The sequence below is a fragment of the Sesamum indicum genome, linkage group LG13, assembly GCF_026168435.1.
Source record: "Sesamum indicum cultivar Baizhima isolate 11 linkage group LG13, ASM2616843v1, whole genome shotgun sequence".
In the NCBI taxonomy this organism is placed as follows: domain Eukaryota; kingdom Viridiplantae; phylum Streptophyta; class Magnoliopsida; order Lamiales; family Pedaliaceae; genus Sesamum; species Sesamum indicum.
This window is the reverse complement of record NC_142669.1, coordinates 15,291,582-15,316,262: the sequence shown is the minus strand read 5'-3', so window position 1 is coordinate 15,316,262 and position 24,681 is coordinate 15,291,582. Positions and strand designations below refer to the sequence as shown.

The following is a 24,681-nucleotide window of genomic DNA, read 5'->3' as shown; positions in this document are numbered from 1 at the left end:
TTTACCTAATTTATAGAGATTAGAAAAAAAATAAGGAAATTATGTTATGAACATTTCCCACAAGAATAGATTGTAAGTATATACAATTATTATCATTTTAAATCATAGTAAAATGAAATTCCTTATAGTACTCACATACCCTACCAAAAATAATAGGAAAAAGGGAAAAAGGAAACTCTTTGCCAAAACTTGAAAGAGTAATCTTTAAACAAGTGTGAAATCACGACCGTCATTTCCCATCACCACTCATCATCTCAAGCAGACTGGCTCCTCAACAATGGTCTCCAGCAACGGTTTCTTGGACCTGCACATAGACAATCTGTGCTTGAACTCCGGCGTCGAGAACTCCTCAATCTCATCCAAATTCAGCTTTCCCGTGGCCGCACATTTCCCACCACTCCGCACAACCTCCACATCCCCACCGCTCTCCGGCAAGACCCTCGACACCCTCCTGGCGGCGGAATTCGCCGCCATGAATAGCGCCCCCATGTCCCCCGCCGTCACAGCCGAGTTCAGCCGCTTCATCGGGAAAAACACGTAGACTCCGCCGATCTCCAGGTCTTCATCCGCAGCCAGAGCAGCAAGCCTCTTCCCGATTCGCAAACACTTGGCCTCCGAAAGGAAAAACCCGGGCACCTCCAGCATAAGCTCCGCCGCCTTGGTGGGGTGGTACATCCGGCGGACTTCACCGGAGGGAAAAATCACCTTGGTGGCCCTGATGAAACTCTTGCTCACGGGGCCGGACAGAGTGCAGGAAGCGTAATTTCCCATAGCTTGAAGGTTGAAGTGAAAGTAGGTATATCAGAGAGAAAACGGAAGTAGAAGTAGCGTCTATGTTGTTGATGAGAATGTGACAACTATATATATATACGTCGAGATGAGAGAGAAATAAGGGACTGTTTGCCAGTTGTGAAAAAGAAAATAGGGGAAGTTGGATGGAAAAAGCTGAATTCCAGTTGGTGATATATATGATTATGGATGCGCGTGGATCCCACATATCTTGCAGGTTAACAGATGGTGGTGGTGGGGAAAAACATGCTTCCTAATTTAGGATGAGGAGTTAAGACACGTTTGGTTCAATCATTTGAACTATGGTTCGGTTCCAACTTCAATGTGGAGTGTTGGGAAAGAGAAAGGGAACCTTCTTCAACTTACTTGTAATAATTTGATTTTTTGGGGGGTAAAAGCAAATTTCATTAAGTTAAAAGTTATAGTATAGCAGGTTCCACAGTGGGTATCGAACTTAAGTCCAAACGATCCATTATAGTCTATACAAAATAAAAACGATTCAAGTGTCACGTGTAAATGCTCACTCAAAATTTTATATTTAATTTAATTAAAATAAGATAAGAGTTTATTTACAGGTATTTGAACCGTTTGAAATCTATAATTATTATGACCAATCCATAAATGATATCGCAAAACATTAGATGTAATATGGATTTAATCATAGTACATAAGACTCAAATCGAATATTCCACATACGATTGTACGTACCGATTCATTTTCTTGCAATTTATATTCAAAAATAAAAAAGAAAAATACAAGAAAAACAATTTAGTTTTATTTTTGGTTTTATGTTTACTATTTTTTTTTAAAAAAAAGTCAGCAATCTTCAGGGTGGAATTTACTTTTAAATAATTTCCACATAAAAATAAAAATATGTTTGGATTGAAGTGATTGTATAGGTACAAAAATGAAAATGCATTTGATTTATATATTTTTCATATGTTAGGAAGGTACGTAGAGTGGATCCCATTAATTACTTCATATAAAATCTTTCAATTGATGTATGTATTATTATTTTTGATACGCAAGATATATAAAACATTCATGGAATTAAATGATAATAATTAATTAGTGAATATAATAATATTGTAAAGGGAAGTTTTTATAGTAGAGGTAGATATTTATATTAAAATTATAATAAAATAAATGGTAGGAAAGAATAAGGGATGTTTAATTATTTTTTTATTAATAAAAAATAAATTATATTAATATAATTTAATTAAATAGTATACTATTATTATTACGAGCCGAATTAAAAATTATTTTTTTTTATGAAAATACCCATGTCGTGGTTTGAAATAATTTATATGTTTGATAAAGTTGAGTATTTTAATATATTTTATGATATAGTTGATCGTCTCGATGGTATTTTTATCCCATATTAGAGATGAAACTAATTTATTTGGGACGGGAGTGAAAGAATTAAATCCTTTCTAAAAATTTGCGGCTCTACGGTTTCAAATTATACTAATTAATCGGCAAGGATCCATCTTAAATATTGGCTCGCCTATCACCTGACACTACAAGAAATGTAATATTTTATCATGGCAATAAATAACCGTAGCAAATAGTTATTGATCATTATTACACAACTTTTGTTTATTAGCTTTGGTTCTTGTGAGGGTGGTAAAACATTTGACATGGCTCTTAACCGTGGCAAATAATCTTTTCTCGATGGGAAAACTAGTTTTTTACATCGAGCGTGCTTAATAATAATTATTTACCATGATTTTTTGTCTTAATCGTTAATATTGCAGCCAATAGTAACATACAACCCAATTAATTTTTATGAATTTGGACCTGTTCCATTAGAATTTAATTAAATACAAGAACTCCCCTAATTTTATCAAAATCTTTGACTTACTAATTATTTGTTAATTCAAGTCTAATGGAAGAAGAGTGGCTGCTAATTAGGGTTTAATCAACTCGTGAGTAGTTGAATTGCACCACAATATTTACAAAATAATAATAATATTTGTGTTGCTATATATATATTATTAATTTATTGCAAACCTCACAACTTCAATAAATTTATTCAGCTTCAGAAATTCAACGTATTATTTTAAAATTATTTATGGATTAAATAATTCAATTTTAAATAGCTTTGTCAAATAGTATTTGCCAATACTTTGGTATATGATTTTTAAAACCCCATTCTAATAACAAATTATGTGACATTTTTAACAATAATTATTTTTTTTCATAAAAGAAAATATATGTTACCATTGACTTCATAAATTGCTATTTATTTATTTTTTCAACGACTTTTGGAGATCTTTAGAGTTGCTCCAGTACAATGACGTTTTATAAATTATTGTGTAAATTTCTTTAGTCTTGCAACATATATATGTTTGAAATTCCTTTTTACATATGCATTGGTCGGAAATCACTCTGGTCCGATATATTTTCAATCTCGTTATTTAAGAAATTATGAAAAATAATTTTATATATAACTTGCAAAGTCATACTTTCAGTTCTACTGACTTTTGTTAAGAAATTGAAAGAAAAAACCACGTGCAAGTCATACGACCGTTATCTTTTCAGAATTGAATGAATTGGCCTTACATGCGTTTTTTCGGTCAGTTTTCTAACAAGAGTTAGTCGATACAATTTCTCCTTCAAATTTAAATATCTATCGATAATTCTTTATTTTATACATGTTTAAGATTAATTCATTTAATAGTTTTGATCAAATCATTTATCTTCGACTTGAATAAATAAAAGATTTGAATTACAGTTTTTTCTTCGACTTCGATCACAAGTTTATATACGAAATTTAAATTCCCATAAGTTGTTTTACTTCAACAAGTAATTGTATAAAAATAAAAGCAAGTTACAATGGACTCTCCTAATATTTACTATCATTATAAATATTTCTTTATTATATGAGAAATTAGAAATAACTCCTACAATAGACTATCACGAGAGGTTATTTGTTAATCATTAATTTTAGGGGTACTTGTAATTAATTATGGCAAATCTTATGAGAGTATGTTGTAATTTACCCTAAAAATAAAAATTTTCATAAAAGCCATATTATTTCTCAAGAAATTTCATATATATAGTTGAATAGGACTAAGGGAAATAATTTCGATAAGTTAGGCCCACTTCACTTTTTGATTCGATTTGTTACCGAATTAGTACTTTCAGTCCTGTAACTTGCAAAAATTAGCACTTTTGGTCTTTATCTGCTTTTTCGCCTATAATTTAACAGCATAGGCCACGTGCCCAGCACATTGTCGTTAAGTATTTTTGCTAGGGGAAAAATTGGTGCATTTTCCGGCTTGCGACCACTTTGAGGGAAAATATATCTAAATTGAGGAGAAAAAAGTAAATTTTAAAGAAAATTAGGGCAAAAAAGTTGAAATCAAGTAGAAGCAATATAAATAATCATGTATTTCTATAAGTGAATCAAGTAAGTCAAAATAGAGTATTCACATGTTACTGTTGGAAGAAGGACCGATTTTTCCTCTAACCAATAATATTTAATGACCACGTGCTAGGCACGTGACTATACCGTTAAATTATAAAGAAAAAAATGGATGAGGACAAAAGATATTAATTTTTGTAAGTATTCTAAACATACTAATTTCGTAACGAATGAGACTCAAAAAGTACATGAAAAATGCTATTTCCCCAATCAGATTATACATATTTTAATCAAACTCCAACAAACAGGAAAGAGACAAGAAAACAGTGAGATGGGAGTGAAGCTTTTTGACCTGTGATGCAACATCGACAGCTTTGCTTTGGTTTTACACTTACAGTTTGGTCTGATCTGTTGCAACATATGATTGCCGGATATGCAAACTCACCTCCCAACTTTCCCTCACTCGTTTCTGCTTAAATAAATAAATGTATCATGAAGATGGGATCTCTACCCGAACCTATTATTCTTCTTTATTTTACTACCAATAATGTTTAAGAATATTTGATTCTGGTCGAGGTTGCTGGTGATACTGAAATTTCAGACATAAAATATAGTAAAATTAAGAGTAAATATTCTCTTGAGATTTTGTATAATTATGAATATTTTTTCTTTTCTGAAAAACTATCAATACCCCTTGATATTTGATAAAATTATATAATCCTTGAATGGAGATCTGAATTGTTAACTTTGCCCTTATTGTATTTTTGTCTATTTTTTTTAAAACAAAAATTGTAAAAAAAATAAATAAAAAATTATAATTCATAGTTTGCAAAAACATGTTGGTTGGTTCGCCACAAAAAGATGGATAGAATCTAATGAAAACTAATGGATTCAGTTAGTTATTGGACGCTGTTGACATTAGGAGGGTGTTGATAATTTATCAAATAATATGAATGAATTTGTATATATACCTAACCTCGGAGAAGCTCGTTGTAGTTTTACCTAAAATTGAATACTTTGAATTCGTTGGGACAAATTTCAATTGAAATCTTTCGATATTAAAGTCTGTTTGAGAACATATTTTGAAGGAGTGAACGGAGAAAGTACATATTTATAGTTGAGTCTTATGTATCAAGAAATGTAGGGGTGCTGTAAGAACTTGAATCCACAGCCAATCTGTTCGGTCGTTGATTCAGATTATGGATTTAATTGACCCCCACCGATAATGCACTACTTAGCATATATCGAACACTCTATACGTGTGCATATTTTTTAATACACAAAATTAAAAGAAAGATATTCCTATTTTATGAGTGTTTGATTCATAAGTAAAGTTTGAATAATAACAAAAAAAGGAAAAAACTACAAAGTCACTCTTATTATTTGAAATATTATACAAACAACTTCTGTCAATGATATTCTCATCACAATGACACATTCAAAGTGTAATGGGAGAATAAAAAAGAAGGACATAAGGGTAAGTGTTCAAATGTTAGTGCCTATTGATGGAATGTTATTGTAGATAAATCTGTCCATGCTCATAAAAGTAAGCATTTTAATTGAACCTTTCCACCAATTGATTTATGAACTAAACAGGTCCACAGTCAGATATATAGGGGAGTAATGGGCCAAACTAGCAGGAATGCTAGCTTAGTGGCGAATTGAAGTTCTAATACAAATTCTGTTGCATCTTGTGTGTGTACGAGAGATACGTATGTCTAATTTAGTTAATGAAATGAATGACTTTATGACATGTAGCTATAAATACAATAGGAGATGTAATAGAATTTGTAATACAATAGGAGATGTAATAGAATTTGCAATACAACATTCGATCTGGCTCACAACGGTGCATTATGAAGATACAAGAAAATTTGTAATAGAACATCCAATCTGGCTCATGAGGGTGCATTATGAAGATGAATGATTAGTTTATGAATTGGAACATAAGTACAACAAGAAGAATGACGGTGAGAAAAGCATGAAGTGAACTGGTCGAGAAGAAGGTTTACAGACCACATTTGTTTCGTTTGTTTACAGGGTAGAGTTGGGAGTCAGCAAACGGCACACCCTGCCTTTTTCAGCAACAAGATGACTTCCTCCAGAATTTCTATGACAGCAGAAAATGCGGGCCTTTGGCTAATATCTTTGCTTGTACACTGCTCTATCAGCCTGAAAAACACAGTATCTATCTGTCGGAATTGCTTTCATCTCAATAATACATGATGACTCTGAATGTACCTTTGACCTTTTTCAGTACAACATTTCCATGCAACTGTAAAGTAATCATACAAGAGATTCCCATAGGCGAAAACATCAGTTTCAGAATGTAAAGTAACTGGTTGAATGTTTTGAGTTTCATCTTTCTTGCTAGGTTTTATCAAATAATTCAGAGATCCAAATTCTGACTGATTAAGACACAGATCTTATTCGCTGATCCAGTTGTTGGAGTAATCTTATTGAAGCAAGTAAGTTATATCTACTTGCACTGGTATTTGGTCTGCCCATGCACAGCACAGGCAACAGTGCTCATATTTGAGAATGGGATAACAAGAAAGTATGACAAGGTAATCTGTGTAGGTTTTCAAGTATTTGCGCACTACTTGATCATCACATGTTTCTAGAAAGCAATAGCTAAATCTCAATAACCTTATGAAATGAAGTTAAACATCTAGTGGCGTAGAGGTAACTTTGCTTTTAATGTAAATCATTAGCATTTTTGCAGCCAACATGTAATAATTTGTAACAAGGAAACAGGAAATGTTAGGAGAAAATTCTGGACATTTATTTAGCAGAAGTAAATTCACTTAACTGGTTCAATCATTTCACAGTGTTAAACATAGATCAGTCTTTCTTTCACATTTGATAGAATTATCAGAAGGGAACATCACCGGCGAAGCTGTGACAATAAAGAAGTCAAGAACGAAATATATTTGGATGTAGTATGATGTCAACTTACTGAAGGATTCTTCCAGGACAGCGGGTTATATGGAACTTCTTCTCAAACTCAATGGACTTGAGATGCATATATTCCGAGTTCATGTTGGTAATGTGCTTGCCTTCCAACATCTGCAGTATTTGTATTGACAAGATAAATAACACTATAAACCATCCTCATAAACAGCTGTTTTTCTGGTCTTTCTACAAGTAAAAGAGAATTCTTCTGTATGCTGAAGAGGTGGAGCATTGCTTAAACTAGCTGTAATGTGAAAATTAAACGAAGAAGATTAAGGCTAATGTTTTAAGGTATGCTACCATATTTCAGAATTTACTGCATTTGGTCTCAGTTTAGAGTTTTGGGGTGACACTTTCCAACAATTCGATCAACATGCGAATTACGTGAGCTCGTACTTTAGAGGAACTTTGGGAGTTCCTTATTATTTCTATTACATGTATGAACCTAATTTCCACTCTGGCTGAGGGAAGTCAGAAGGTGATCAAGAAAAGACAAAAGACCTTTTAGTTCATGCCAACAACATCCAACTTCAAATCTACAGACTGTTTACCTTACAACAAGTTGCTCACACAAAAGAAAGGATGACTGAAGAAGTTCAACTAATAGCTATAACTATTATAAAAGTATGAATAGTTTCTGAAAATTTCTTGTGAATTTGGATTTGCCTAAAATTTTTCATATTGTTATTTTAATGACAATTGTTATGTAATTTACCTTATTATTATTATAATGCAAGACTTAACTAATTTACCTTTATTTCTATTGTGTAAGATTTAACTGAAATGAAATTTAACTAAAAGAAAAGAAACTAGAAATAACAAACAAATATTCCAACAAATATGTTACTTTTCCCATTATGAAACAAGAAATAAGATTCAACTCCGTAAAATTAAACTAATCCAATTCAGATTTCGGAGTTGTTCTTTTACTATTTAGATAGTAACTTAAAAGGCTCCATGCAATTATTGATCCGGTTAAAATGTTGATCTGATTGTTAATTTAATATGAAGGAAAGTTAGTTTAATTATATTCTAGAATGTAGAGAATAACTAAACATAAACATTGTTATTAACTCTTAAATATGGGAGAGTGAATTAGCTAACAAATCCAATGAACTCAAGTCACCAACTTTGTTTATCACCTATCCTCAATTTTCATATTCTTTTCTTTTCTCATTTTTCTTCTTCTTCCTTTTTTAAATAAAAATTATTTCACAAACTTTTTATTTTTGTGTCTCTTCTCAACTTCCACATTCTATTTTTTCTTCCATTAATTTCTCAATAACTTCTTATAATTTTTTTTTTGATATTTTCTGTTTACTCAATTAAGATAAAAATAATAATTATTTTCTAACTATTCCATTAATTGTGCTCACAGTAGTAGGTATATTAAAAATTTCAAGAGACTTTAATACTTTTAAAATTAGAATAGATTGGAATCAATATATTCTTTGATTTATCAGATTTCTTTCTGATTCTAATATTTGTTTAAATACAAAAACTCACATTATATGCACCAAATGCATGTTTTACAAGCAAAGGAAAATAAGAGCATACAAGATCAAATGGATATATGTACCTGATAAAATATAAGACCAAATGCACGGATGTCTTTCTTTGTATCATATGATGCATCAAGGTTTTTGGAAATATTACTCAACTGGCCTGCACGCGGTCGGGGAAGGGTAGAAGAAGAGTCACTAAATCATAAAACCATTAAACTAAACATAAAAAAGATGCGGTGCTTACTCTTCTCTTGATTTGGATGCATTCGCTCATATAACATTTGAACCCAGTATTCTCCGATCTTCACTTGGTCACCTTCATCAAGTAGCAAGTTCCTGGGACGATGAAACAGGGGATGTTTATGATATATTTACAGCTAACAACCTAGATTTTAATGAGGAAGTTATCAAGCATCTCTTAATTTTGAAGTGCAAATTCATATCACGTAAGGTAAAGCCCAAGTTTGCATAAAAAGGATAATGTATGCCATGGCAATTTGAGGAATTTAAAATTTTCATGTGGGGATTAAAACAGATGTCCAAAATGCATTTACAAGTTAACAAAGACACTCAATACCCGTAACAAGTATAAAATGTTGCGAAACTATGGTGACATCCTGCACGAGAAATATGATTGTCTAGATAGAAATGAAAACTTAGAAATTGAAGGAGAATGGCAACTATAACAAACGCAGATGTTATTCGTTAGCTCAAAAGATAAAAACAACACCTTACTTCTTTTATTTTCAAAATGGAAGTAAAACATGTTCTACCGTGACACACACACCGCACACACCCACACACACACACCGCACACACCCACACACACCCCGCACACCCACACTCACCACACACACACACACACTCACCGCACACACACACACACACACACACACCGCTCACACTGCACACACACACACACACCGTACACACCCACACCCCACACACCACACACGCACATGCACACACACACACACACCGCATGCACACGCACACACACGCGCGCACACACACCGTACACACCCACACCACACATGCACACGCACACGCACACGCACACGCACACACACACACACACACACACACACACACCGTACACACTCACACACCACACACACACACCCCGCCCACACCCACACACACACAGACCGCACACACCCACACACACCCCGCACACGCACACACACACACACACACACACCGCTCACGCGCACACACTCACCGCACACACACACACACACACACCGCTCACGCGCACACACTCACCGCACACACACACACACACCGCTCACGCGCACACACTCACCGCACACACACACACACAAACACACACCGCTCACACTGCACACACACGCGCGCGCGCACACACACACACACCGTACACACCCACACCCCACACACCACACACGCACATGCACACGCGCACACACACACACACACACACACACACCCCGCTCACGCACACACGCGCGCAAACACACACACACACCGTACACACCCACACCCCACACACCACACACGCAATTGCACACACACGACACACCACACACGCACACGCACACACACACACACACTGTACACACCCACACACCACACACACACACCCCGCACACACCCACACACGCACACCCACACACACCCCGCACACGCACACACACACACACACACACTCACCACACACACACCCCGCACACACCCACACACACACCCCGCACACACCCACACACACCTCGCACTCGCACACACACACCCCGCACACGCACACACACACACACGCACACTCACCGCACACACACACACACTCACCGCACACACACACACACACACACACACCGCTCACGCGCGCGCACACACACACACCGCTCACACTGCACACACACACGCGCGCGCACACACACACACACCGTACACACCCACACCCCACACACCACACACGCACATGCACACACACACACACATGCACACGCACACACACGCACACACCCACACACACACACACACCGCTCACGCGCGCACACACACACACACACAGCACATGCGCGCACACACACACACACACACAACCCTCACGCGCGCGCACACACACATACACACACCGCACACACACCCACACACCCCTCGCGCGCGCGCGCACACACACACACACCGCACACACACCCACACACCACGCACACACACGCGCACACACACCGCACATGCACACGCACACACACACACACACACACACACACACCGCACACGTTATATGACCAAGTGAAGATCGGAGAATGTTGGGTTCAAATGTTATATGAGCAAATACATCCAAATCAAGAGAAGAGTGCAGCGCATCTATTTTATGTTTAGTTTAATGGTTTTATGATTTAGTGAGTCTTCTTCTACCCTCCCTCGTCTGCGTGCAGGCCAGTTGAGCAAATTCATATCACGTAAGGTAAGCCCAACTTTGCATAAAAGGGATAATGTATGCCATGGCAATTTGAGGAATTTAAAATTTTCATGTGGGGATTAAAACAGATGTCCAAAATGCATTTACAAGTTAACGTTTGAATTTCAAACAATGGATTAATTTTGCTGTGGAAGGATAAATGGTTCAACGGATAGGACAACAAATAACACAGTTCTCATAATGAATTCCAGAAATGCAATATATTGGATGTTGATAAAGCAAAACAAGATATACTATATACACAAGAAAACATAAAGCTAGCATCAGCCCAAAAGTCTAATGATTTTTCCAGTCCTAATGGGATAAGCACAACAAGATTGTACATGGTGCCATTACATCAACCACAGGGAAGTGCTTTTTCAGGATGGTTGCCCCCTTTTTTTCCCAGGACTTTAGTCTTAAGAAGTATTAGAGACAGACAACTAAACTATAGAGCACCAAGAGGAATTTGAAGCATTGTTTAAGACAAACTCATCAGTCAGGGAATAGTCCTTAGGGAACAAATGTAGCTAGCCATTTCTGAATCATTTGATGACTGTCTTGCCTCAAGACAAGGTCCAAGGTAACTCTTTGCAAGTGTATTTCGTTATACAATCAATGCCTCAGATGCCTTGAGCTCCATTTAATTTTAAATACATAATGATCTCAGTTTCTGGCAAAAGCATATATAAAAAAACAAGTGAAGTAGAGCTCCTGATAATCCAAATTGTATGAAAGAGGAAATTTTACTAAAGAACTGACCCAGCAGCTTGACTCGGCTTCTTGTTTCACATATGGTTCTAAGTTAAGTCAATTGAAGGCCTTAGTGAAAACAAGTCTACCTGGGATGCAAATTATTGTGAACAATGGGCCAGGGCTTGTGCTGATGAAGATAATTCATTCCCCTGGCAATTAATAGATGATTCACTTCAGTGTCGAGTGTCAGGCATTAATTGCAGCAAACATAATCTCATAAGCTGTCAAGAGATTGACGTATCATGATATGGAGAGATGTATTTATGAGTTAAATCTTCATATATGATAAAAAATCCATATGAACAGAGTAGGAAATAGAGCATGCTACCTAGCAATGTCAAGTGCATAACGTAGACAAGTAGCAGGGTCCAGCCGAACTTTTCTAGCTAAAAGGTCATCCAGGTTGCCCTGACATAAAGCCAAATGAAACAAAAGAAGATATGCTAGTCATGACTACAGCTATTGGCAGTTATATGAGGATCGGAAGCAGTACATTCTTTATGCAAGGTGACTGACAAAAGTGGTAGAACTTTATAACCTAGCTTATATGAGGGTGATATATACAAAATATTTAACGCCAAATCGAGATCCCTGGACAGACATCAGCATATGAGTAAATATAATAAGCTATTTGAGTGTAAACCTTCTGCATTTTCCCTACGTATTGGCGTTTATATGAGCTTACAGAAAAAACTTTTACATCTGTCACCCAATAGGAACGCATGATTTGGGAGAAATTTTAAAGAACAACTCAAGAGTAGAGATGTTACCTTGGGTAAATATTCAGTAATCAAAATCATTTCTTCACCATGCACTATTGACCCAAGAAACTGTAAAATATTTGGATGTCGAAGTTCCCTGAGAAGAGTATTTTCCTTAGCAGACAGCACCCTACACCGAGGTCAAACTAACTTAAAATGGACTAATAATGAACTACTGCTGAAGCTTTAAGTTTGATGAGTTTTGAGGTATAAACAGACATTTTCTCAGGATGATATATGTGCCTGGAGATTACTGTTTTAATCACCCAAGTTCCACGCCACTTGACTTTTTCTGATTCACCAAACAGACCCTAGGAAATTTGATCAACAAAACAATAAGAACAGGAAACAAAAGCCTTGTTAATTTATCTCCATATAGTTTCTGGGGAGTTAACTTATACTTTCCTCCTCAGTAAAGCAAGAAAGCAACAGATCTTTTATTTGATATGAAGAAGATCAACTGATACCATTGGACACCTCATCTTTAGACTTAACACAAATAGCAAAGTGATATGAAGGGTTAGAAAACTGAGAGATACACAGATATACAATAACACGACATGATGGTGGACAAAGATAGAATGCCTGTGTTTGACTTGAAATCATACTGATTAACCTGAATCACTTAATTAGGCTTGATTAATATCTCTTATATAGAAGAAGGTTAATTTTTTCTGCCCCAGTTTATACAATGGAATCATGGATTGATTCTAATATATAAGATCCTCTCTTAGAAAGATAACCATACTCCATTTGACAAAAAGAATATGTTTTCATAAAAAGCTGTAATCTTCTGCACCAGCTAATGCTTCAACCCAATTTTGCCACAAATATTAAATCAGGTCATACCAGTTGTTAGGATCGAACTAGAATCACGAAATATTATCTTTACAATAACCACCTGCTCAATGGTAGATGAATGCTGCAAATTCAGTTCAGAGATATCAATATTCTCCTGTGAATCATCTTCGTGACGAACGAGCTGCAACAGAATACAACACATAATATTCATTCGCAACATGGAAAGTCCCATAGTGAAAGTCAATTTACAGTTTGCACAAAAAAGAAAGTAAACCATGAAGATGAGTTTTCCTAACAATGTTATAAATTTGTTCAGCCCAGAGAACATTCAATATCTGTAATCTTAGTGGTGTTTTTGATCTTGCAAAACATAACTATCTAACTTAGCAAAAATAACATATTCTCAAATAAAACTGAGATTACCATTGCTTGGTCCTCTATAAGTTCCCTGCCTCCATTTACTTCAAGAATCCTGCAGATATCACGGTGCTGGTACAGCTTCGCATCTGCCAATGGCTGATGGGGAAATAGAAAAAATTATCCAAATATAGCTACCACCGACAGTAAGCTTGAAAAATCTAAATGTGGCCAGCTGAAATTGAAATTAAACAGCCTACAAACTATTACTATAACCCTTCAAGATATAGATCACGGCTTCAAGCCCTTGCATACTAGAACAACAATAACTATGAGAAGAAACATACTTCTGCAGAAAAAGACTAGCACTTCAAATTCTTCGCTAATAGCAGGGGAAAAAAAGAAAACGAGAGAACTTTCGTTACAGTTCTTTGCCATCGATCTCGGAGGTTGACATTAGCGTTGTAAGCCAAAAGAAGTTCGACAATGGAGGCGTGGCCTTCGCTGGCGGCGAGGTGAAGCGCAGTTCTGTTATCGTAGTCCTGCACGTTGGGGGACATTCCCTGCCTCAGCATCTCGTTCAATCCAACCCTATCCCCTCTCGAAGCAAAGCTCAAGAAATTCCCAATCATCTGCATGTCAAATCCGTCGCGCTGATGATGCAGCAGACTTGACATTTTTCTGTTTGATCACTAAAAGCCAGAGATACACCAAATGTACTGAGATTCTTGCAAGAGAAAAATGTATGATAACCTATTTTCTTCTGTGTATGTGTGTGGGGGGGGGGGGATAGAGAGAGAGAGAGCTGGAGGTTGGAACAGGCCAAGAATGGCGGTAATGTCGAAGACGGGAAGTCTCAGCTTTAACGGCTACTTTGTTTTGCTCTTTGCTTACTGAATAACAATAGGACCATTGTAGTTATGGGCCCAACTGAGCCCAGAGCCCACCCTGTGATTTGAAGCCCAATGCCAGTATCCTTCTATCAGAGCCCAATCCACCAAACCCAAACAAAATTAGTGGGGATCGGGTCGGGTCGGGTACCAAATAAATTGGATTTTGTAAAATCGCTCTCAGTTTCGAATTCGAGTGTAACATTGGTTAGGGTACTCGATTAGTCGAGTTCAATTTTATTCTTTATTTTTAGAAATAATTATATTACATTTCTAATTTATAATTTATTTACATAAATTATTTTTATTTTTGATGTATTTACAGAAATTATTCATAACAACAACAAAAAGAAAAGAAATAATATTGTTACGTTTTCGAGAATGTTTGTACAATTTTTTAAAAAGTAGGAACTATTAGTAAAAATATATTGACGTTTCTGTGAGTGTATCCGTATTTTTTAAAAAAATAGGAGTAGTATCTCTAATATATACTTAATTTTTTCCTTTCTTTTTTTTTTTTTTTTACAAAACACTTAAAAGATAAATTCAAATATAAAGTACTAAGATGATTTTACTAACAAGTTTAAAGATTATCTAAGAGCAAATTTTTTAGACTGAATTTTGATGTTCTCTGTAAGCTGTGAGATCTACATCCATTCAACATATTTATAGTCGTATTAATTTATAATATCTTGAATTTATAATATTTTCTTTGCTAATACAATATTATTTTTAATCATATAATATTGACGTGTTCAAAAAATGCACGGACTTAATGGATCTGGATAATTGTTCAAGGTTTGGGCCGAAACGAATGCAAATCCTGAATGAGGGACCTGCAAAAAGATAATAGCATTACGACGCCCAAGTTATTATTAGATTTGAGATTGAATAAAGCCAAAAAGTAAATAAATGTAATAGAAATTGAGATATGGTGAATAAAGTCGGTGAAACGTATAAAAACACGGGAAAACGTGCTTATAAAATGTTTAGAGAGTGAAAGAGGTGATTTAAGTAAGAGAAGTGTGAGAAACGTGACGAGTACGTCCAAAGAGTGGAAAAGGTGTCCTCCATATATAGGAGTAAACCTGTATTTATAGGGGAGGTGTCATCTTTCGATAGGACTCTGCACGTTTCTTCCATTTTCACAAAAAATGGATAATAATTGTTTGGATAAGCCATAATCTGCTCTTATCCTACATTAATCTTGCTGTTGAAAGTATATTTCTAAGTTGAGGGGAATCCTTCACTAGTAAGGACTCCTAACCACGAGGGAGTCTTTCTGACTAAGGAATCCAGGGTTTTGAGGGAACCTCCCTCGTCTACAAGGAGTCCCAACCGTTAGGAATGTCCTCATTGCTAGTGTTGATGTCGTTACAAGGTGGATACTGATACCTAGACCAACTGGATGCCACGGTGGAGTGTGGGCTGCCACATGGCCTTTTGGGTCGAATGTTTTGTTGGGTTTTGATCATAGTTCGAGTAAGCAGATGTCCTGAGCCTCCTCCCTTTGCCAATCTGTTCACTGGAGGTCATTCGCCAGAGCCATCTGCCAGATCCTTTTAGGCCTCCTAGGATATTTCGGGTCTCTCGTTTTTTTTTCTTTTTAGATCGCTCAGACCTATTTGGACCAATTTATTTTATATACATCAAATATAAATTTATAAGATATTTTAAAAAAATTAGTCAAAATTTTGCTCATTCTCCAATGTCGATGCACCCATAAATTACAAAAATTACCCTACTTATCGTTTTAAAATACAAAACATCTTATGTTGCATCCTTTTAGTAAATTCTAGACCACAAGAGTTGTTTTTAGACATATGATTTGAATTACTCAAAATTTAATTAATTAATATTACATTGACACTAAGATAAAATTAATATAAATTAGGAAATGAATAAAACAATTTTTTTTTTCTTTCCCCTTTCTTCCATCCTTTCTTCCCTTCTTCCTCTCGCTTGTTTTTCCTCCTTTTCATCTCCAACCCATTCAGACCCTATCTATAAAATACTAATTGAGTTTTACTCAAATTATATCTCAAAATCCAGTTTGGATTTTACCCATTGAATTTTGTGAACCCTTTCCATGGTAAGTTGGAAAAAAAATAAAAATTTTCAAATTTAAATTTTTGTAAATATTTAAGAACAGTAAGGAAAAAAAAAATAAGTCAAGTATGAAAAAACGTTTTAACTTCGGCATATTTTTTTTTATTCATTTGAATTTACGTTCAACTTTCATTTGATAATATTTTGATGATTTCAATTCAAACAAATCTTATCTATTCTTTCTATAGTTGAGCTTAACTAATTTAACTTTTTTTTATGTATTTTTAAATTTTTGAAATTTATCACGTTAGGCTCAAGTTATCAAACATTTAATTTGAAGTTGCCACTATAAAAATAAAAATCATATCAATTAAATTATTTTGGAATAACACCTTAATTCTAAAAATTCATTAATCATGGTTGGCATCTACCAACAATCCATGAAGACCTATTTCGAAGTATAGGTGGCGAACCTTTAGACAATGAATGTCATATAAGTAAGATAATTTCATTATTTATTTTTTAATTAAGTCCATGGCATGGCCAGTGAGTCGAAACCTTATTGATTCAATAACTAATCTATCCATCACTTCCTTCCATTTCTTGATTAAGACAATCAACCTAGAAAACTCTTGCCTAGTTCCGTGTTGCCTTGGCCAGGACTTATCAATCAAGAAATAGTGAAGAGCATAAGAGATTTTCTACTCAATAAGGTAGGTTGATGAATTCTTGACGTCCCAATTATTGATCTTCATATTAGATGGGCTTGTACCCAAAATGTTCCTTTATGATCACCTTTGTTGTGCCAAAAAATTACCGCAAGGTATTTGGATGGTGTATCTGGATGTTAAAAGTCTCCGCTACTCCAAATGCAGATGTGGGATGAGCCTACAAATGAACACCGACTTAGAGCCAGGTTGGAACGGGTTTCGGCAATGGCTTTTCAAGGCTCTAAGAGTTAGAGTAGCAAAAATTGTACTTGATGCTAGAGAGCCATTATTTATAGAAGTCGGTTGGATTGTACAATTCCACGTGCACCCTAGATCAATGATTTGATCGAACGGTGTACAATAGGACATACATATTCTCAAGATAACAACAGGAGGTGGTCTAGGGTCAAAAGTGGCCGGAACACTACACGTACTTTGTTTTCTACACGAAGGTCTCAAGATATCTTCATCTGGGTTTGGACATTTAGATATTTTTGGGGTTTTCTAAGATTTCATATGTTTTGACTTGTGTCTTTCCTAAAGGCCTTACTTGAACCGTTGGAGGTCTCTCATACTAAATGAAGGTCTTAGACAAGGTGTAAGAATATCCCACATCAACCTTGATCACTACCCAATGGACCTAATATAAGACCAAAATTGTGCCTCAAGTCCAAGAATTACTCTTACACTATCGCTTCAGCAAATTCTTAATTCGGCATTGTCACTCCAATAAAGAATTTTCTATGAAGCCATTTAGTGGAGTTGTACCTAACAAGCACCCTCTGTCACACATTTGTATCTCCATACTAACGTCTATGAAATGAGATGCTTCCTTCAAAAGAACTTGTCTCATGTGAGCAAGCTTTTACGGAATATTTAATATCCCTAATTCATTGATCTTTGGTTTGAAGCATTTAAAGCCAAGACCTTGGACATATTTTCCATGATCACTATTATATGCATGACCATGCGCAACAGTCATACATGACTTAGGGACTTCATGTATTCATAAGTACAAATATGAATAAAAAATGCCATGTAATATTAATGTGATACAAATAAAATCATTATGCAACATTTTATTAAAACTTACTATCTAACTAACATCCAACGCCCAATTGACGCGCACTGGGTACGCCAGACACTATCCTAACACTACTTTTGTGTGGCCATGTCATAAAATTTTACACTGCACATACTTATATGCTAATTTCCATCATTTCTCTAGCTAGTTACTGTAAATAAATTACTTTTTTTAATGATTGTATGGAATCAATTATTAACTAATATTTTGAAATAACATACAACTATTAGCTTTCTGAACAAGATAAATATTTTTTCAAAATCCAACACATTTTCAAGAACATGAAAAATTTCAGGTAAACATGCCTTGAATCAAACTTTGAGGAAAGCCCAGCGAGGAGTTAGAAGCCAAATTGGCTTTCACAGGTGTGCAGCCGCCAGTTCGTGTTCGGGGCACGCTTTGCTAGACCCAACCAATTCTATATCTTCTCTCGCCCATTCTCATTCAGGGCAGGTGCTTTTCCCCCATTATCACCTACCATCGTTCTTGTCGAAAACTATTAAAGAGCCAAATCGCGCTGCTGCCTACTCCTACCATACTCCTCTTCCCTCTGTTTGTGTTGAATTCACCGTTCTTTCTTCTCCTGTTTCTGAGTTCTTGTTGTTCTACTAATTCAGTCCACATCAATGGCGGACGCCGGCCACAAAACCCCACTGATGGTTGACGGCAACAGTCTGGTGGCCATGTGCCTGGCACGCGCCGGCGTCGACAAGATGTTCGGTGTGGTGGGTATTCCTGTTACTTCACTGGCCAATCGCGCCGTAGCCCTCGGCATCCGATTTATTGCCTTCCACAACGAGCAGTCTGCGGGCTACGCCGCCTCCGCCTACGGCTACCTCACGCGCCGGCCCGGGGTACTCCTTACCGTGTCTGGCCCGGGATGCGTCCACGGACTGGCTGGATTATCCAACGCCACGGCGAATGCTTGGCCTATGGTCATGATCTCTGGCTCCTCCGAACAGAGCTTCACCGGCCGTGGGGACTTCCAGGAGCTCGATCAACTTGCCGCTGTCAAACCCTTCTCCAAATTCTCCGCCAAGGCTACTGATATAACTAAAATTCCCGCATCCGTCTTCAGTGTCATTGATTGGGCCGTAGCTGGTCGGCCTGGTGGGACGTATTTGGACGTCCCCTCCGACGTTCTTCATCAGACTGTTGATAAATCCGAGGCTGAAAGATTGATAACTGAAGCCCTAAATTCTAGAAACAAAGATTTGATCGAGAAGCCCAGGATTAATTATTCGGAAATTCAAAAGGCCGTGGAGTTGCTGAGAACAGCACAGAGACCTTTGATTGTGTTTGGAAAGGGGGCAGCTTACGCTAGAGCTGAAAATGAATTAACCAAATTAGTGGAGAGTACAGGAATCCCTTTCTTGCCCACTCCAATGGGGAAAGGGTTGCTGCCGGATACACATGAGCTCGCGGCTACAGCTGCAAGGTCATTGGCGATTGGGAAATGTGATGTGGCTTTGGTTGTTGGCGCCAGGCTTAACTGGTTGCTGCATTTTGGAGAGCCACCTAAATGGTCCAAAGATGTGAAATTTATACTTGTTGATATATGCAAGGAAGAGATTAAGCTCAGAAATCCATGTTTGGGGATAGTGGGAGATGCCAAAGATGTGGTGGGGATGATACACAAGGAGATTAAGGATGACCCCTTTTGTCTGGGGAGAACTCACCCTTGGGTTGAGGCGATAAAGAATAAGACTAAGGAAAATGTAGCAAAAATGGAGGTTCAGTTAGTGAAGGATGTGGTGCCGTTTAATTTTATGACACCAATGAGGATCATACGTGATGCAATTTTGGGGGTTGGCAGTCCTGCACCTATAGTAGTCTCTGAAGGAGCTAACACTATGGATATAGGGAGAGCGGTACTGGTTCAAACAGAGCCGAGGACTAGATTGGATGCAGGGACTTGGGGGACGATGGGGGTCGGTCTTGGATATTGCATTGCTGCTTCTGTAGCATCACCTGATCGGCTAGTTGTGGCTGTTGAAGGGGACTCTGGATTTGGATTCAGCGCCATGGAAGTTGAGGTATGCTTTCCTTGATCTAAGTGTGGAATTTGTTGCAGTGGTTGTTTAATTTTTGCTGATGCTTAACTGAATTGGAGAACATGAATATCTAGTAACCTGGTTAGCTCATAATTTTAAACGTATTGCTTGTCTTAAGCGTCACTGCTCCCACCTGCGATGCTGCTTGTTGTGGAAGCTGAAAACAGACATTAACTTTTCGTCATTATTCCATCTGTACTGGCGTCTTTCTTCCCCTGCGTGTCCGCTTCCAGTCCAGACCTGGATAATACATATAAATTGTGTGAAGTCTTCTTTTGGTAGTTACTTGTAGAAATATCTCTCTTATCTACCCCACTTTGGATGGAGTCTTGATAAATATTCAGAGAAATACCATTCTTCCGGTCATGGTTTCGACAAGTTTATCTCATTGGCTGTACCTGTAACACAATTACCAAGTTTGGTCTAGAAGGAGCGTGTATGCTCATTCTAATTCTCATTATTGCCATCAACATGAAGCCCAACCTCCTGAGGACCCTGTTAGACCATTGACTGTTTGGGATCTTAGCATACTTGTAACAAGGCTTTTCCCCCTTTTCTTTTGGATAACTAAAAATCTCACTAGGAAGGTAGTGCCACAATTGCCATCTGATGACAGTAATCTATATTTCTTAGTTATTTGTTGACTTGAATCTTGAAACTTGTTGGGGGAAATGGTTTTGGTCCTCCCTAGGTTCCTGCAATTTGTTGCTTGACCTAGTGTACCTATGGCATAGATGCCAATTATGGTGGCGGTTGGGTAAATTTGCCTGTTACCAGAATCTCATTGTAGCAATTGACGGTAAGCTTAACTCTTGGCGGTCACTGCTAAATTGTCTATTGTTCAAGTCGTTGTACTCTGGCAGCAAGGATTTTGCCTTTCTCTTCTGCTTAAGCAAAACTGAGCAACAATGAAGGAACCATAAGCCTGTATACAACAAGCACATTGCTGAACTAGACATAGTAAAGTTTGAAATCTTCAATACTTTGCTAAGAAGGTTGTTTTGTGAATCATTAGTGGTGGCTGCTATAGTACTCCAAAAAGAATTTGTCTCACCCTTGCGTATAAGTCCTAAAGTTATGTTTATCTTTATGTGTCGCACATTGTTAGGATCATCTATGTCCTTTTAGGACAAGTTTCTGCACCACTAGGCAACTTATCAGTTTCATGCGATAGGAGCATGAATGGTTTCAATGAGGTTCACTATATTTTACTTAATATTTTGGACGGTATTATGTGATTCATTATATTCAGTACTAAGCAAAAGTTAACTTATTAATTCATTGCTTTTGTAGACACTTGTTCGCTATCAGTTGCCAGTGGTGGTCATAGTCTTCAACAATGGTGGAGTCTACGGTGGTGACAGGAGAAACCCAGAAGAAATCACCGGGCCTTACAAGGATGATCCTGCACCTACATCTTTTGTTCCTGGTGCAGCTTATCATCTTCTTCTTGAAGCTTTTGGAGGAAAAGGTTATCTTGCTGGGACTCCTGATGAGCTAAAATCTGCCCTTGTGCAAGCTTTTACTGCAAGGAAGCCTACCGTCATAAATGTCACAATCGATCCATATGCTGGTGCAGAAAGCGGGAGATTGCAGCACAAAAACTGAGGTAGTGCAAATATCCTTGTGCGCTGGTGAAATCACACGTTTAGGTTGACAGTTCTCCCATTGGCATATTCAATATGTGTTTTAGTAGTTTGAAAGTTGCGCAGGGTTCTTTAACTGAGTGCCCTTTGTACATAATTAAGAACTTCATGCCGAGTTCTCTAGACGTATGTCTATATTGTTTAACCGACCATACTAGTGTCTCAATTCCCGGATTAGGAATGTTACGAAACTAATGCAGCTATAGTGCTTGCCTGCTTTAGCTTGAAATCTTCTTCCTATTAGGTTGGTGAGACATTCCATTCTTCTGTATCAGAACTAAATCATGGCGATTCGAGCACGATCTACTGGCCTTATGAAATCAAATCTTGGCATACTATGTAGTGATGTTGGAGAATACCCGAGTACTTCTGTTTCCAGTTCAATACAATAAGTCTTATTTGGTCATGTCATTTGAGATTAATAAGTTTATGATTGTCTATTCATATTATAATTTCTCTCTTACATATTGGAATTGGTATCAAATTCATATCCATTAGTCTCTATACTCAACCTCACTTTCCTGTTATTGACCAAACAAGCTTTCATTCACTACTCTTCATTGGAGCCCTTTTGAGGAAAAGATGCTCACTGAAAAAGACTCTGCCCCTTAGTTTTTCTTGCTGTCTATCACCAACCATCATATTCTTCTCATACATCATAATCCTTGGTTTTCTAATATTCTTATTTATTTTTTATTAATTTCTCATTATAAAAGAAACTAATTCAACGTCTACCCATAATTAATTATTTGATTGGTCAATTCCATTTACAATTCAACTATAGAAATAATTAAATCGAGTAAATTAAGTAATTAAATCATTAATTATAGCATCTCTAATTTAATTCAGACTTATAATTAATCAAAATCATAAAACCTTTCAATTAAACATTAAACCAATTAGTATAAATAAATTTTGTAAAGACACTAATTAAATAAATAATAATATAAATTAATACTAATTTAAAATATAATTTTCCCTTACCTGTTCGCCCGACGGCCGAATTTTTTCTTTTGTGGATGTGCATGTCTTTGTGTGTCTTAATTGAGGGGGGACGGTTTAATCGCCCATCCTCACTTTCTTCTTTGTCTTCATCTTCTTATTATTACTACTACTACTATCACTATTATTATTTTATTATTTTAAGTATATTCATTACGTCTCTTTTTTTTGTTTTTATATATAATTCGCTTTCAAATATTTTATAAAATTTTAATTTACTCCATTCAAATTTTTATATAATCAAAATTTAATAATTTATTTATTAATTAACTAAATTTTATAAATATTTATCAATTAATTTCATAATTATATATTAAACTTTGGAGATGTTACATAAAGGAATTCATATATACTCTTGAATGTGAATATAAGATCTTCAAGATTAGCGTTTATGATTCAGTTGGTATTTTTATATAGAGTATAAATTTCTTTTTGAGAAAGTAGGTGAAGTATATATATATAGGAAAAAATACAATGAAATTCCCTATAATATTGGGAATAGTTAAAAATAAATTATTTGAAAAAAATAAAGTATCAATTACACCTATTGTGGTATGAAAAAAAAATTCAACCCCCTATCCCCCGAAGGTAGAGTTGGTGGTACACACGCGCTGACTGCGAATATGGGTTCAAAAGTATTTTTTTTTTTTTTGATAATTTTGCCCTTATATCTCTCAAAATGTAATATTATATAATATACAATATATTATTTAATAAGTCTTAAAATAATATATAAATACTTTATTGATGATAAAATATATTTTATATGTAACCATATAATTATATTAATATAATACTTTTTAATTACTTAATTAAATTAATTAAAATTATATTTTAAAAAAAAATGACAGCCGTGGCGAGCGCAACTGTAGAGGAGGCTCTACCCTCCTCACCCCAGGGCGACGGTGATCGCCTATCATAGCAAGGGCGTCGCCGTTGCCCATCGCATCTGGGCGACATGACCTATTTCTGGTTTGGATGACACTAACAAGGGCCGGCGGTCCCTCAGCAGGGGGTGGGGGGTGATTATTATTTTTTAAATAATATTTTTTTTATAAATTATAATAGTATATATAATACAAATTGTATCCAATGTGTCGTCTAACTCATTTTCTAAAGCCACGTAGGACTAAAGACCCCCAAAAAAATATTTAACTGTCATGTCATGTTATTTTCTATTAAAATCAAAATTTTGGGTCACCAAAGGACTAAATTTCATTAATTTTGAAATTTAATAATAAAAAAATAGGCATAATTACTGGTATTAAAATCAATATTGCGCATATTTAACGGACAAAAAAAATATTTTTTTTCATATAAACTTTTAATTTTATATATTATAGATATATTATAAGAATATTTTAATTAAAATTTATGTATTATATTATATAAATATACAATTTTTCCTCATATATATAGAGGGGTATTTTAGTCATTATTCCTAAAAAATAGATCCTAGTGTGAATCATTGTTCATATAAAATGGGTGATTTTCTATATTTTAATTTTCATAGGGGGCTTTTTGATATTT

The 24,681-nt window shown here is 36.0% G+C and overlaps 3 protein-coding genes across 5 annotated transcripts; 1 reads left to right on the top strand and 2 right to left on the bottom strand.

The window, feature by feature from the left end:
- Nucleotides 1–31: 31 nt before the first annotated feature.
- LOC105176137 (uncharacterized) lies at nucleotides 32–909 on the bottom strand. The gene has a single exon (XM_011098850.3). The coding sequence runs from the start codon at nucleotides 769–771 to the stop codon at nucleotides 250–252; it is 522 nt and encodes a 173-aa protein (XP_011097152.1). The 5' UTR covers nucleotides 772–909; the 3' UTR covers nucleotides 32–249.
- Nucleotides 910–5,934: 5,025 nt separating this feature from the next.
- On the bottom strand, nucleotides 5,935–14,561 carry LOC105176138 (integrin-linked protein kinase 1). 3 transcript variants are annotated; one of them, XM_088876921.1, is made up of 11 exons: nucleotides 14,142–14,561; nucleotides 13,783–13,875; nucleotides 13,460–13,540; nucleotides 12,778–12,869; nucleotides 12,568–12,655; nucleotides 12,126–12,205; nucleotides 11,884–11,946; nucleotides 8,864–8,955; nucleotides 8,694–8,779; nucleotides 7,119–7,228; nucleotides 5,935–6,331 (listed from the first exon to the last, which is right to left on the bottom strand). In XM_088876921.1, the coding sequence occupies exons 1-11, from the start codon at nucleotides 14,391–14,393 to the stop codon at nucleotides 6,214–6,216; spliced, it is 1,155 nt and encodes a 384-aa protein (XP_088733047.1). In that variant the 5' UTR covers nucleotides 14,394–14,561; the 3' UTR covers nucleotides 5,935–6,213. The 3 variants fall into 3 exon arrangements, with proteins under 3 accessions (XP_088733047.1, XP_011097153.1, XP_088733048.1); XM_011098851.3 differs by having other exon boundaries at nucleotides 12,568–12,688; nucleotides 14,142–14,559; XM_088876922.1 differs by lacking the exons at nucleotides 12,568–12,655; nucleotides 12,778–12,869 and having other exon boundaries at nucleotides 14,142–14,560.
- A 4,181-nt stretch (nucleotides 14,562–18,742) lies between these two features.
- On the top strand, nucleotides 18,743–22,555 carry LOC105176140 (Thiamine pyrophosphate dependent pyruvate decarboxylase family protein). Its single transcript, XM_011098853.3, has 2 exons — nucleotides 18,743–20,485; nucleotides 21,797–22,555. The coding sequence occupies exons 1-2, from the start codon at nucleotides 19,076–19,078 to the stop codon at nucleotides 22,109–22,111; spliced, it is 1,725 nt and encodes a 574-aa protein (XP_011097155.1). The 5' UTR covers nucleotides 18,743–19,075; the 3' UTR covers nucleotides 22,112–22,555.
- The last annotated feature ends 2,126 nt before the right edge of the window (nucleotides 22,556–24,681 follow it).

What these genes read in the sequence shown, in the direction of transcription:
- LOC105176137 (XM_011098850.3), bottom strand. Translation starts at nt 771, where the DNA reads ATGGGAAATTACGCTTCCTGCACTCTGTCCGGCCCCGTGAGCAAGAGT.
- LOC105176138 (XM_011098851.3), bottom strand. Translation starts at nt 14,393, where the DNA reads ATGTCAAGTCTGCTGCATCATCAGCGCGACGGATTTGACATGCAGATG. An exon ending in GAGATCGATGGCAAAGAACT is followed by an intron (nt 13,876 to 14,141) that starts GTAACGAAAGTT and finishes TTTCCCCATCAG; the next exon opens with CCATTGGCAGATGCGAAGCT. An exon ending in TTGGTCTTATATTTTATCAG is followed by an intron (nt 7,229 to 8,693) that starts GTACATATATCC and finishes CAAATACTGCAG; the next exon opens with ATGTTGGAAGGCAAGCACAT.
- LOC105176140 (XM_011098853.3), top strand. Translation starts at nt 19,076, where the DNA reads ATGGCGGACGCCGGCCACAAAACCCCACTGATGGTTGACGGCAACAGT. An exon ending in TCAGCGCCATGGAAGTTGAG is followed by an intron (nt 20,486 to 21,796) that starts GTATGCTTTCCT and finishes TTGCTTTTGTAG; the next exon opens with ACACTTGTTCGCTATCAGTT.